We start from the raw sequence: 12,923 nt of genomic DNA, 5'->3' as shown, positions 1-12,923 counted from the left end.
GGTAAGTTTCCCTTATTACAACAACAACAAAACCTTGACCCAACTTTGGAAACATTTTTACCCCCTCCAATTGGACAGTAGCCAAAGTCTCTCTCTCCTTAATTTTTCCTTTTACATCTAATATTTCTCTTTTGGCTTTGTTCGTTGCGCTTACCAAAACAAGCAATGGATGAGGTTTTCCTCCCAAAACGATATATTATTATTTCTTTCCCTTTTCCTAGTGGGATCTTTTTTTTTAAGAAGTTAAGAAAAGTTAGTGAGAGAGAGAGAGAGAGAGAAAAAGAGAGGGAGAGAACAAGATAGAGAGAGATTGTGTAGATGAAAAAGGAAAGTTGGGTGTGTCATGTGCTTGTGAAGTCTTTACCCTTCCACTGATTGTAAGCCAAAAAAAGACTGAAGAATCATTCTATCCCCACTTCACCTACTGTCCAACACCCTTTCTGTATAGAACCTTTTTTTTGGTATTCTTGGTAGAGTCTTGTTCTCACCAGATCAGACCTAAAATCACTTTTTCCCCATATTTAGCCCTATTGTCCTCACCTCGACTCACCCCTATTATCCCTAAAACCTTTTCTGGGTTTTTTTGCCTATTTTGTAAGATCTCCTTCTTTCGTTACATACACATACACACACACACACACATATATATATATATATACAGTATTGTTTTTCTTGATGTTCTTCACTGTTTATGTTGTGGGTGTTGAAGATTTTTGACGGGTTTTTTTTTGTTTTCTTGATGATTTCTTGAAAGGTGTGTTTGTGTGTGTGGAGATATGGTGAGAGGGAAGACTCAGATGAGGAGGATAGAGAACGCTACAAGCAGGCAAGTCACCTTTTCCAAAAGGAGAAATGGGCTTCTGAAGAAGGCATTTGAGCTCTCGGTTCTCTGCGATGCTGAGGTTGCTCTCATCATCTTCTCTCCTAGGGGAAAGCTCTATGAATTTGCTAGTTCAAGGTATGATTTATATACATACATATATACATATATATCTATGTGTTGAATTGTTTTTTTGATGGTATGTATTTCTGTTTGTGTGTTGATTTTTGGTGATTCCTAGGTTGTGAGAGCATTTTTCAATATTTATTTATTTATTTTTGTAAAAAGATTGAAATTGTTTAGCTAAATGTTGTTGGTTTAGCGAACAATTTCATAGATGAACTCTCACCTCTAGTTTGCATCAATATAATCTTTATTTTGCCCATAAAAAATTTTACAAAAAATGTTGTGGGTAATATCATGCTTTTGAACTGAAGTTATGCATCTGGTTCAAAAAAAAAAAAAAAAAGAACTGAAGTTATGCATATTTAATCCCAAGGGTTACATGATCTGTGACAATCTCTCTCTCTCCCTCTCTCTCGTGTTGAATCAGATCTACTTTTGTTTCTGAGAAGTATATCTTTGTTCACTGGGGAACTGACAATCTTACAACTATTTTTCGCATTTCTAAGACAACCTCATCAATATGTTTTGCTGTTCTTCTTTCTTTCTCTCTTTCTTGCCTTTTCTTTCTAATTCACTTTGATGTGAAAGAAAATTAGTGATATCTGTTAGAAACTACTTACGACCTTAATCAACAATAAGCTTTGATTGATTTTCATGAAATGGGTCCAATGTCATTCATGGGTTTTGTGTCTTTTTTTGTGCTCATTTCGTAACGCCTTGCGATCTTTGTAATGATGCGATATAGTCAAAATTATAATAACAATCACATTGAATCGTTAGGATCATGATTTTAAATATCGACTGTTATGTAACAGGGTTTTAAGATCATGATTTTAAATATCGACCGTTATGTAACAGGGTTTTGAACTTTTGATGTTATTCACTGATATATATTGTTTGATATTCATTGATATATGACCGTATCTTGATATCAATATTTAAAACGATGATTACAAATTTATGGCTCAATATGATTCAGTTATACTTTTGAACACATTGCGTCATAATTTGAAGTACATCACATCATAATCGAGGAATGTACACTAAAAAATTTTGCTTTACATTTGTTCAGGGGTATACTGTGGATTCATACATTGAGTTTAAAACTTTGGCTTTTATGTTTGTGGGGGTTCAAAATATTGTACATGTGAGAAGAGACTTGAACTTGATACATAGGTTTGTGAGTGAAAAAAGTAGGCAAAAGAAAATTGTACTCCAATTTGAGTATATGGTGGAGCTAAGTGTGAATAAAGTGGGACACTGACATATGGGTCAGTTGGCAATGGTAACTGAGCCATTAGTTACATTTTAATTGTACTAATCTTCTGTTCAGTTTTATGCTTTTCAAAGTCCATGCTCTTCAACTTCTCAATTTTCAGATTCTCTCTATTTTTAGGTGAAATAGAGATCTACATTTCATGATCAATAGTAGTAAAAAAAAAAAAATCACATAGTTAAATCTTTATTTTAAGTAAAAAAAGGGAAGATTTTGAACTTACAATGATGTGATAGACGATGTTGATTTTAAATTTTGATAATCTATTGCAACATCATAAAATGAAATGAAATCTCTATTAATCTATAATATGGAGAAGGTCAAAATCCCATACCCATGGAAACATTTGGTGGAATTAGACATACAACCATTGCAGTCCCAAATCACCATTGCAGTCCCAAATCACAGTTCCTCGTGACATTTTCAGTGAGTTAAGACCCATGTCCTTTCACTTGAATAATTGTCTTTCCAAACAGTTCCCTAGAGAGAGAGAGAGAAGTCATGGAACTCTAGGTTAAAACTCCGTCCTTTTTGGTGTAATCTAGATTAACTATTTCTTCCCTTGGTTAACTGTTGTAGTCCAACTCAAAAATCATGAAGATTTGGTTAAATCCTTTGAGCTTGATTTCCTAATTCTTCTCTCCCCTTTTTGGAGAGATTGCTTATATTCAAAGGCTAAGGTTTTCTGGTTAGCATTTTGGTGATGTGGGTTTGAGTAACGAAAACAATCTTTTAAAAAATAGAGTAAGACTTTGTATATATTGTACTCCATTAATAAAAAAATTCTTTTACTGATAAAAAAATAATTATTGTACTCCACAATCTCATATTAGCAGAAATCTCGTGCATTAAATTGTTTTTATTATGTCATTACTTGACCCCTCTTGTTCATGCAATGCATTCAAATTAAATCAACTAGCTCTTCCTTAATTACTAGGGTTGTGTTTGGCATTCGCCATTATTGCTACATTCCGATTAAGGTGGGGTTATTTGGTGGTATTAGAGTATTGTTACACACTATTCTTTGTTGAAAATATGTCCATTTGTCTCCCAAGAAGAAACATAAAAGTGTTAGGACACATTGTTTCAACCAATACCAATCAAATTGGGGCACCAAATGTACTTGCACCAGGAGCACAATATAATTTTCCCAAGACACAACCGATGAATAGAATTTACTAGAGCATCATACAAGCTTTCCTTTTATGTATTTATTTATTAATTTTAAGGTTTCCTTTTTGTTTATTTGAATTGTACCTTGATTGTTTTCTGTGTCAAAATGCAACTTATGTGTTACATATTTTCAATTGAAACTGTGTTTTAGGATGAGTTATGAGGAATACATATTCTCATGTTGTAGGCATACATAATTTTCATATATAGAATACCTAAACAAACTTTTAATTAGTGGGTTCCAACATTAGGTTTTTGAATTGGAACTTTGAATATCTGAAGTTACAACATGTTTCCAACTTAATGTGGATCAAAATGATGCATGACCACATTTTTAAGACCTAAATATATGTTAGTTTTATGTTATAGGCATTTTTTTTTTATATAGAAAATCTATTTTAGAAGATTTCTCGCAAAAATTTAAAACAACAAACTATGAAATCCATTATGGATGAATGAGATAAGTGGAGGTAGTAAAACATTATAACAAATCTAGTGCAATAGGTATCGTTAGATTTGCAAGTGGTGTTTGGAACATCAATGGTAGTTGGCCACCATGACTCTCCTAAGGGTTAGTCCTAAGGGAGAGGTCGTGAGTTCAACTCTCTCCAAGGATGAATTAGGAGACAAGCACTTAGTACTTTGCAAGGATGGAGAGGCTAACTCTCATAGGTGTTAATTTAACAACGAATAGCTGACTTTTGCCGATCAAAACAAAAATGTTGGTAGTTAGAGAAATGCTATATGTCGCCAATTTTGTATCACCCATTCTGCACTGTTGCCTACATGGATACTTATGATTAGTTCCCCTTGTTTGAATATAATATTAAGTAATTAATGCAAACAAATGATATCTTTTCATGTAGGACGATGATCTAAAATGGTGAAAAATAGGTGATATGTTGCAGTCTTGTGGTAGTTATTATTGGAACTAACTAAATTCAACTTTGCATTGTCTAAACTGCTTAGGACCAGTTAGATGAATCTTGTTTCGCCAAGATTTCATAAGCTAACACTTCTTTTATCTAACCCATTTAATTTCAGTGTTTCTTGTCTCTTATTATTACCCTCTGTTAGGTCCCTACTTGTTGTCAATTCTGCGAACAAACTCAGTTTTATAGAGTTGTAATTTTTCCTTGGTTTTGGTCTGCCAGCTCGAGCGGGAACATTTGCGCTCGAGCGGAGGATGCACCTTCTCAATAGTTTGGCTTGTCTGCACAAATAGTGGGAGGCGTGTTTTTACGCTCGAGTGTGAGTTCTAGCGCTTGAGCAGAGACCTGTTTTATTCGCACGCGTTTTAGTGACTCCGCTCAAGCAGCAAGTTCTGCGCTCGAGCGTGGTACGCGGCCTTGTTTTCTATATATATGTGTTTAAGTCATTTTTTAGGGTTAATGCTTCTAGATTTGCTTTGGGGGGCTCTAGGGATTTCTTTTGAGACTAGTTTTCTAGTTTTTCTTTGATGCTTGCTTGAGTATTAAACTCACATGGTCGGATAATACACATCAAAGGGTTGTTTGAGTGATCATCTTCAAGAGTGTGTTTCTTTGGTGGAATCCGGAGATTCAAAGCGTTCGAAGGAGTTCGAAGCTATGCGCGGTCATTGAGTTGACGTGGATGTTGTGGAATCAACATCAATCAAATCAATCATGAGACGAAGGTTGCGGTGGAAGATATACAAAGCGTTGAAGACAAATTGACAGAATTTGGATAATTTGTTTTAGTATTTTGTATTCTTTGTTTCCTTCATAGTGGATTGTTTTGAGTTGTTTCACCCGTGGTTTTTTAATCACAATTGGAGGTGCTCTAATAGTGATTTTTTCCACGTAAAAATCGTTTGTATCTATTTATTGTTTCTGAAATAACAATCTAAATCACTTTCCTACGTGCCTAATAATTAAAATTGTTAGTTTTAATAGTTTGGGAATTGATACAATTAATTCTTGATCTAATCATGAATCACTTAGGTTTTTCAATTGGTATCAGAGCAGGTCACTCTTTATTTTTATCAAAACTATAGGAGTATGATTTTGTGTGATTGGTAATATGGATTCAATTCGTGAAAGTAACTCGACCCATAGACCTCCGTTACTTGATGGTACAAACTATTCTTATTGGAAAGCTCGTATGAGAGCGTTTTTAAAATCTATCGATGAGAAAGTTTGGCACTGTGTGATCTATGGGTGGAGTGAACCTGTTGTCACCATTGATGGTGTTGATATTCCCAAACCTCTTGATAAATGAGACGCATTCGATTATCAAAATTTGAGTTGGAATAGTAAGGCTCTCAACTCCTTTTGTTCCGTCACACCTAAAGAGTTTCGACGTATTTGTACTTGTGATGTAGTAAAAGAGGCTTACGATATCCTTGAAACTACTCATGAGGGTAGTACTTCTGTTAAAAGGTCAAAATTTCAACGTCTCACATCTGTTTTTGAAACTCTTTTTATGCGTGATGATGAGATGTTTAATGATTTTTATGCAAAACTTAGTGACATCGTGAATTTCTGTTTTACACTCGATGAAAAAATCCCTGAAGCTATGGTTGTTGGGAAAATTTTGAGGTCTTTACTCGTGAGGTTTCAATCAAAAGTTACAGCTATCGATGAGGCTTAGGATGTTGATACCCTCAAGCTTGACCAGTTGGTTGGAAACTTGTAAACTTATGAAGTCCACCAGATTTCTAAGAAAAAAAATAAAATGTTAGTGTGGCTTTTATCAGTGCTCATGAGACTGCAAAAGCTTCTGAGATTGAGTTTGATCTAGAGTCCGAGATGACGGCTATGTTTACTAAACAGTTCAAAAAAAATTTAAAGAAAAAAAAGCTTAATTTCAAGGACCCTATTTCAAAAGAGAACAGTAATAAAAAATCTAAAATTTTTCCACCAAAAATTGCTTTGAAAACTAAAAAGAAAACTATGAAGGGGCAATGAGTCAAGTGTTATGAATGTCAAGAGTTTGGACATGCTGCTCTTGAATGTCCATCGAAAAAGGACCAGAAGAAAGTTTATACAGTGACTTGAGATGATGAAAGCGAGTCAGAGCAAGAACCCGAAGAAATCGAATCCAGTGAAGACGGAGATAGTACTTACATGGCATTCTAGTCTACTGTCACTCAACCTTCTCCAAAGCCAGTGGAATTTGCTCGTGGTCATAATCTGCACCGTGCTCCTACCTTTGATGGGAGTAATTACTTGTTTTGGAAGATCAGAATGAGGATGTTTCTAAGAGCTAATGACCTTGAGGGCTAGGAAGCCATTGAAGAGGATGTTGAGAGCACTAACAATCCGAGCAATCATAGAGTTCTATCTACAAGTTGTGAAGCAATTCTTGACGAAGAACAGCAACAGATTGCTCATTGCGCAAAGGCCAAAGATGCATGGGACATTATGAGTCAATTTCATGAAAGAGAAGAGTCATCTTCACCACCATCTATTTATCTTCATGCTTTAGTTGCTTGACTAGATGAGGTCCAGGAGAAAGATGAGCAAAAAGAAGATGATGAGACCTCGGAAGACAATGATGAGATTGATAGTGATGACCTACAACAAGCTTATGAAAAGCTTTACGATAAATCTATGAATTTGTCCAAGATTAATGACAAACTCACTCTCAAGCTCAAAGCATGTGAAAGCGAGAATGTCAAGCTAAAAGGAGAAATTGCAACAGCAAAGCAGAATGTCATCAAGATCTCTAATGACAGGCAAGACCTATGTGGGAAACTTATATCTTGTGAAACCGAAAGGAATGAACTTCTGAAAATATATGCCACATGTGAAGAGAAGATTGAAAATCTTGAGATGTCACAAGCTACATTGGAAGAGATGGTTGGTCAAAAAGATGATGAACTCAGAGATGCTAGAGCCACAATTGCCATGTGGAACAAAGGTTCCAACACATCAGAAGACATCCTTGGGTCTCAACAAATGGGTTGTGACAAAAGTGGTCTAAGCTATGGTAATGCGACAGTTCACAAGGGACAGGCCCCTACATCACATGACCTGAAGACTCAAACAAAGGGAAAGGTGAAGGTGCAACAGGGTGATCTCTCTCTTCATCTGCCTAACGGGGTAAGATCAACAAAAGGGAGGTAAAACCTGCTTTTGTTTGTCATCATTGTGGTAGGTATGGCCACATTCGTTCTTATTGCTTTGATTTGTTTGGTAAGGTGTCTCAAAAACGTAGAGATTCTAATACTTTTTGGGTTATGAGACAACCTTACATGTCTAGGCGGAACACCAAGATTCATGAGGGTGTTCACAACGCTAAGACATTTACTAAGACCGCCAATCCTGATTTTGTTAAGACCAAAAAGATATGGGTGAGAAAGGGTGACTTGACTTGTTTTGTTGTTCATATTGCTCTAAAAACATGTGACTCACACATGTGGTACCTTGATAGTGGGTGCTCTCGTCACATGTTAGGTGACAAATCGTACTTCACCTCCCTTGAAAAATATGAAGGAAGAATTGTTCCTTTTGGCGATGGTAGCACTTCTAGAGTCATTGGTAAGGGTCTAAAAGTGTGACCGGTCTTCCCAAGCTCGAAAATGCATTACTTGTTGATGGTCTTAAAACAAATCTTTTGAGCATCAGTCAAATGTGTGATTCTCACCATGAAGTATTATTTTCAAAAAATAAATGTGAAATTTTAGATAAAAAGGGAAATATTGTCATGCATGGCGTTCACACATTTGATAACTGCTATGGGATTATTACGACTAATGATCTCACTTGCCACTCAGCCATCATAAATAATATTGATTTGTGGCATTAAAGATTAGGTTACATGAATTTCAAAGACCTAACTAAGATAGCCAACAAAGAGCTTGTGAGAGAAGTACTTAAATTGGATAAGAATATGAACCATGTGTGTGGATCATGTTAACTTGGGAAGCAAACCCGTGCCCCTCATAAAAAGGTGAACAACTTTATTATAACCAAATGTCCTCTTGAATTGGTTCATATGGATCTTATGGGACCTACTCGCACTGAAAGCATTAGAGGTAAAAGATACATTTTTTTAACCGTTGATTTTACTCGTTTTTCATGGGTAAATTTTTTAAGAATCTGATATGTTTGATACTTTCCAGGCCTTAGTCCTTAAAATCCAAATTGAATAGGGTGTTTCTATTGGGCGTATCATAAGAATTTGAACTAATCATGGTTGTGAGTTTGAAAATAGTTCGTTTTCGGATTTTTGTGATATGCATGGAATTAAGCATGATCGATTACTCCACAACAAAATGGAGTTGTTGAGAGGAAGAATAGAGTTGTTCAAGAGATGGCTAGGGTCATACTCCTTAGTAAGAAAGTTCCTCCAAAGTTTTGGGTTGAAATCTTAAATACTATTGTTTATGTCATAAATCGTGTGTATTTAAAGCCCGACACTTTACAAACTCCATATAAATTGTGGAAGGGATTGAAACTTAATGTAAAATACTTCAAAACTTTTGGGAGTAAATGTTACATTTTCAAAGATAGAGAGCCTTTGGGCAAATTTGACTCCTAAAGTGATGGAAGTATTTTTTTAGGGTATTCAACCACTAGTAAAGCTTTTCGTGTCTATAACCTGCGAGCTTTATCTTTAATGAAAGGGTAAATTACACTGACACCCCTTGAGGTTTATGTTTATTATAGTTCCTCCTTTCATATTTGGAAAATTACACTAACCCCCCTTTTAATTTAATTTTATGTATGATGATCATTACGGTGAGGGGGAGAACTGTTATGAAACTTTAAACCTGAGGGGGCAATTTGTAATGAAACTTTAAACCTCAAGGAGGGGGATGTAATTTCCAAAAGGTGAGGGGGGAACTATAATAAATATAAACTTATCAATGTGGTTATAGATCACACAGGTTCTCCTACTTCAGCAATAAATGAGGAAGAAAATGATGAGTCTCCAAGCCTGGATACTGAACCACAAAGTTAAAGAGAAGTTGAGGTCCAAGCACAAGAATGTGAGACAGCACCAACTTCTCAGGTAAGTCAGAGTCCAAAGAGTACACAAAGAGACACCACTCCTGATGCCTCTGTCACCACAAGTCCAGAGTTCAAACCATCAACAAGGGTGAAACTGAATCATCCGGCTCAACAGGTGATTGGAAGTGTCTCAGATGAAAACCCGAAGACAAATTCGGGAGGAGGTATCTCATATGTGTTATGTTTCATTAATTGAACTTAAGAATATAAAAGATGCTTTACTAGATGATAGTTGGGTCAATGCTATGCATGAAGAATTAGGTCAATTTGAACGTAACAATGCCTGGACTTTTGTTCCCAGACCTAGAGACATGAATGTGATAGGTACCAAGTGGATCTTTAAGAATAAATCTGATGAGAATGGTACTGTAGTTAGAAATAAAGCTTGGTTGGTTGCTCAAGGCTATACACAAGTAGAGGGTGTTGACTATGATGGGACGTTTGCCCCAATTGCACGTATCGAATCTATTCGTATTTTACTTGGTGTTGCATGTTTTCTTGGTTTCAAATTGTTTCAAATGGACGTGACAAGTGCCTTTTTGAATGAGTACTTGAAAGAAGAGGCTTATGTTGAGCAACCAAAGGGGTTTGAGGACCCTGAATGTCCAAACCATGTCTACAAGTTAGACAAGGCTTTGTATGGGTTGAAACAAGACCCTCGGGCTTGGTATGATAGACTTACTACATTTCTTGTTGATAATGATTTTCAAAAGGGTAGTGTGGACAAGACTTTATTTTTGAAACATACTAAGTCTCATATCCTTGTTGCGCAAATTTATGTTGATAATATTGTGTTTGGATCTACTGCTGATCATCTTGTTAAATACTTTTCGGATTGCATGACACATGAGTTTGAGATAAGCATGATGGGAGAGTTGTCTTATTTCTTAGGTCTTCAAATTAAACAGCCTTCTTCAGGTATGTTTGTTTCTCAAACTAAGAATGCCAAAAATCTTGTGTTAAAGTTCGGTCTTGAGTCGGCCAAACATGCACGCACTCCTATGAGCACCAGTCTTCACCTTTCTAAAGATTCCTTTGGTACTGATGTTGATCTTACCCTTTATAGGAGTATGATAGGGAGTCTCTTGTACGTCAGCGCCAGTCGTCCTGACATTGCATTTAGTGTAGATGCTTGTGCCCATTACCAAGCTTGTCCTAAAGAGTCTCATCTGATTGCAGTCAAACGTATCATTAAGTATGTTAATGGGACATTGGGTTATGGGATTTGGTTCTCGACCGACACTACAGGTAAAATCACTGGTTTTTTTTATGTCGACTGGGCAGGTTGTGTTGATGATCGTAAGAGCACATCTGGGGGGGTGTTTTTCCCTTGGGAATAATTTGGTTGCCTGGCATAGCAAAAAGCAAAATGCCATTTCTCTTTCGACTGCTAAGGCTGAGTACATTGCTGGAGGGAGTTGTTGTGCACAAATGCTGTGAATGAAGCAAATGCTTCATGATTATGGAATAGACCATAACACTCTCACTCTTTTCTATGATTACACAAGTGCCATTAACATTTCTAAAAATCCTGTCCAACACTCTCGCACCAAACACATTAACATTCGTCATCATTTTATTCGGGAGTTAGTGAAAGAAGGCCTTGTTCTTGAACATGTACCCACTGAGCATCAAAAACTGATATTTTTACAAAACTCTTTGATCTTCTTAGGTTTGAGTTCCTTAGAAAGACCTTGGGTGTCGTGCTCAGTCACTAGAGTGTTACTTGTTACTTGAGTAAGTGAGTGTGATTGGCTTTATGTGTGGTTGGATGCTATAATCTCTATAATTGATTTCTGTCTTTTCTGCATTTAGATTCATATGAACACTTCTCATGCTGCTTGCAAGATTTCATTCTTCTTTGTTCATAACTCATTCTGAATGCCCATGCTTATTGACTTTATGATCTCATTCTGTGCACATCCCTGAGTCAAACTGTTGCAGAGGTTTCCGCACAAGTGATCAAAGTTCTCTATGGACCACTAATAGTGTTTCTTATACATTTTTAAGAGGAATTGACCTAAACTGGCATATTATGGGTGATGTTGAGTCTTTTAACCATCTACCATTGTTTTTCACTTTCACGGTTCCTCTCTCAGTTCATTGAAGTCTGGGCATTAGGAAAAGGCTACCTTAAAGGCACCAACCAGGCCATTGTTATTGATTTCATGTTTCTCTGGTTTGGTCTCCATACTCTTGAACATGCATGCCACCAGTGAGTGCCCACAAGAAAGAAAAGTCAAAAATAAAAACAATAATAAGGGACTGATTGATTGAGGGGGAGCCTCTGCATTTACTTAACAAATGCTCCGTGATTCCTAGTCGTTTGACTTTTCTCTATGATGTTTAGTTACTCTTGCCGGAGGTCCAGCCATCCGATCACTATGAGGATTAACTCTAGCTCTGTGGCCTCTCAAGGATTGCACACACACTTTCATTATGTGAGTTCTCATGTTTGTTTTTGAGTTGTGCATTCTCATGTTGCTTATACTCATTGATCAATTTTTATCGGATTTGCTCATGATTTTGTGGCTCATAATGTCAAAATTTGTGAGTTTGTAGGCTTCATGGTTTGTGGATTATCTCATCTTAGTGTCACATACTTGATATTGTGCTCACTTCTTTTTGTTTCAGGTCCCATTTGGTAGTGTGAGCTGGTTTTAACTGCTCAGAAGGGTGTTTTTTGGCCTTTGATTTTTTTTTTATCCGCTCGAGCGAACCTCTTAGCGCTCGAGCGTGTTTTCACTTCATCTAGCACTTTTGTAGCATGCGCGAGATTCTGAGAGCAGTTTCTTAACGCTCAAGTGTCCTTTACTTAGCTCGAGCGGAGGGACGCGCATAAGTGAATCCGCTCAAGCGTTGAGTCTCCCGCTCGAGCGGCATGCCCTAGTATAAATTTCTTCCCCGTCGTTTTAGACTCATTTTTTTCCCTCTTTTTGCGATTGTCTCTCTCTCTCTCTCTCTCTCTCTCCTAGGGCTTCTCTTGCGACTCGTGTGGACTGTGATTTGGGGTTTTTCTTCTTTTTCTTCTTCGATTCACCTTTGGTAAGTTTTCTCACCCTAAATTTCTGTTTTTTTCTCTCTTTGCTCTCTCTTTCTTTCGGTCTGTGATAGGGGTTGTGTGTTTCTTGTGCTTTGATTAGTTTGTGTTCTTCATTAGTGGTTTGGTCATGTGCTCATATGTTTACACAGTAGGTTTTTTTTGATCTAAGCAATGCCATTATGTTCTATTGGTGAGATTGGTCTTGTTTTTTTGATCCATGATCAGCTTGTTTCATACTTGTGCTTTTATTTTTTTTTCTGTCGCGTGTGACTTGATCATGTGGTTTTATCTTATTCACTTGATGCACACACATTCATAGAGGTGCTTGAAGCTTGTTGGTAGGTCACACACTTTATTCACTTGGTTCAATTCTTTCTCAGTTGTGGTATTCTCTTTTACCTAGGGGTGGGCGCGGGTCGGTTGCGGCCACGGAACCTCCAATCCGCCATCCGTTTGCCAGATTGGCGGATTGGAGAAAATCAATCCGCATCCGTCTGCCAATCC

General features: G+C 36.8%; 1 protein-coding gene across 2 annotated transcripts in view; it reads left to right on the top strand.

The window, feature by feature from the left end:
- Positions 1-222: 222 nt before the first annotated feature.
- Positions 223-12,923, top strand: part of LOC114271211 (MADS-box protein SOC1) — a 44,395-nt gene continuing 31,694 nt past the window's right edge. The window contains exons 1-2 of one of the 2 annotated variants that reach the window (XM_028212816.2): positions 223-594; positions 755-958. In XM_028212816.2, coding sequence (XP_028068617.2) covers positions 777-958 — 182 coding nt within the window. In that variant the 5' untranslated portion in view covers positions 223-594; positions 755-776. The remainder of the gene's footprint in view (positions 595-754; positions 959-12,923) is intronic. The other variant, XM_082869643.1, reaches the window with a different exon arrangement.

This window comes from Camellia sinensis, chromosome 5 (genome assembly GCF_055761805.1).
Source record: "Camellia sinensis isolate YWXY chromosome 5, ASM5576180v1, whole genome shotgun sequence".
NCBI classification, from domain to species: Eukaryota; Viridiplantae; Streptophyta; class Magnoliopsida; order Ericales; family Theaceae; genus Camellia; species Camellia sinensis.
Note: the sequence above shows the minus strand (reverse complement) of the source record. Positions and strands in the feature narration are given on the sequence as shown.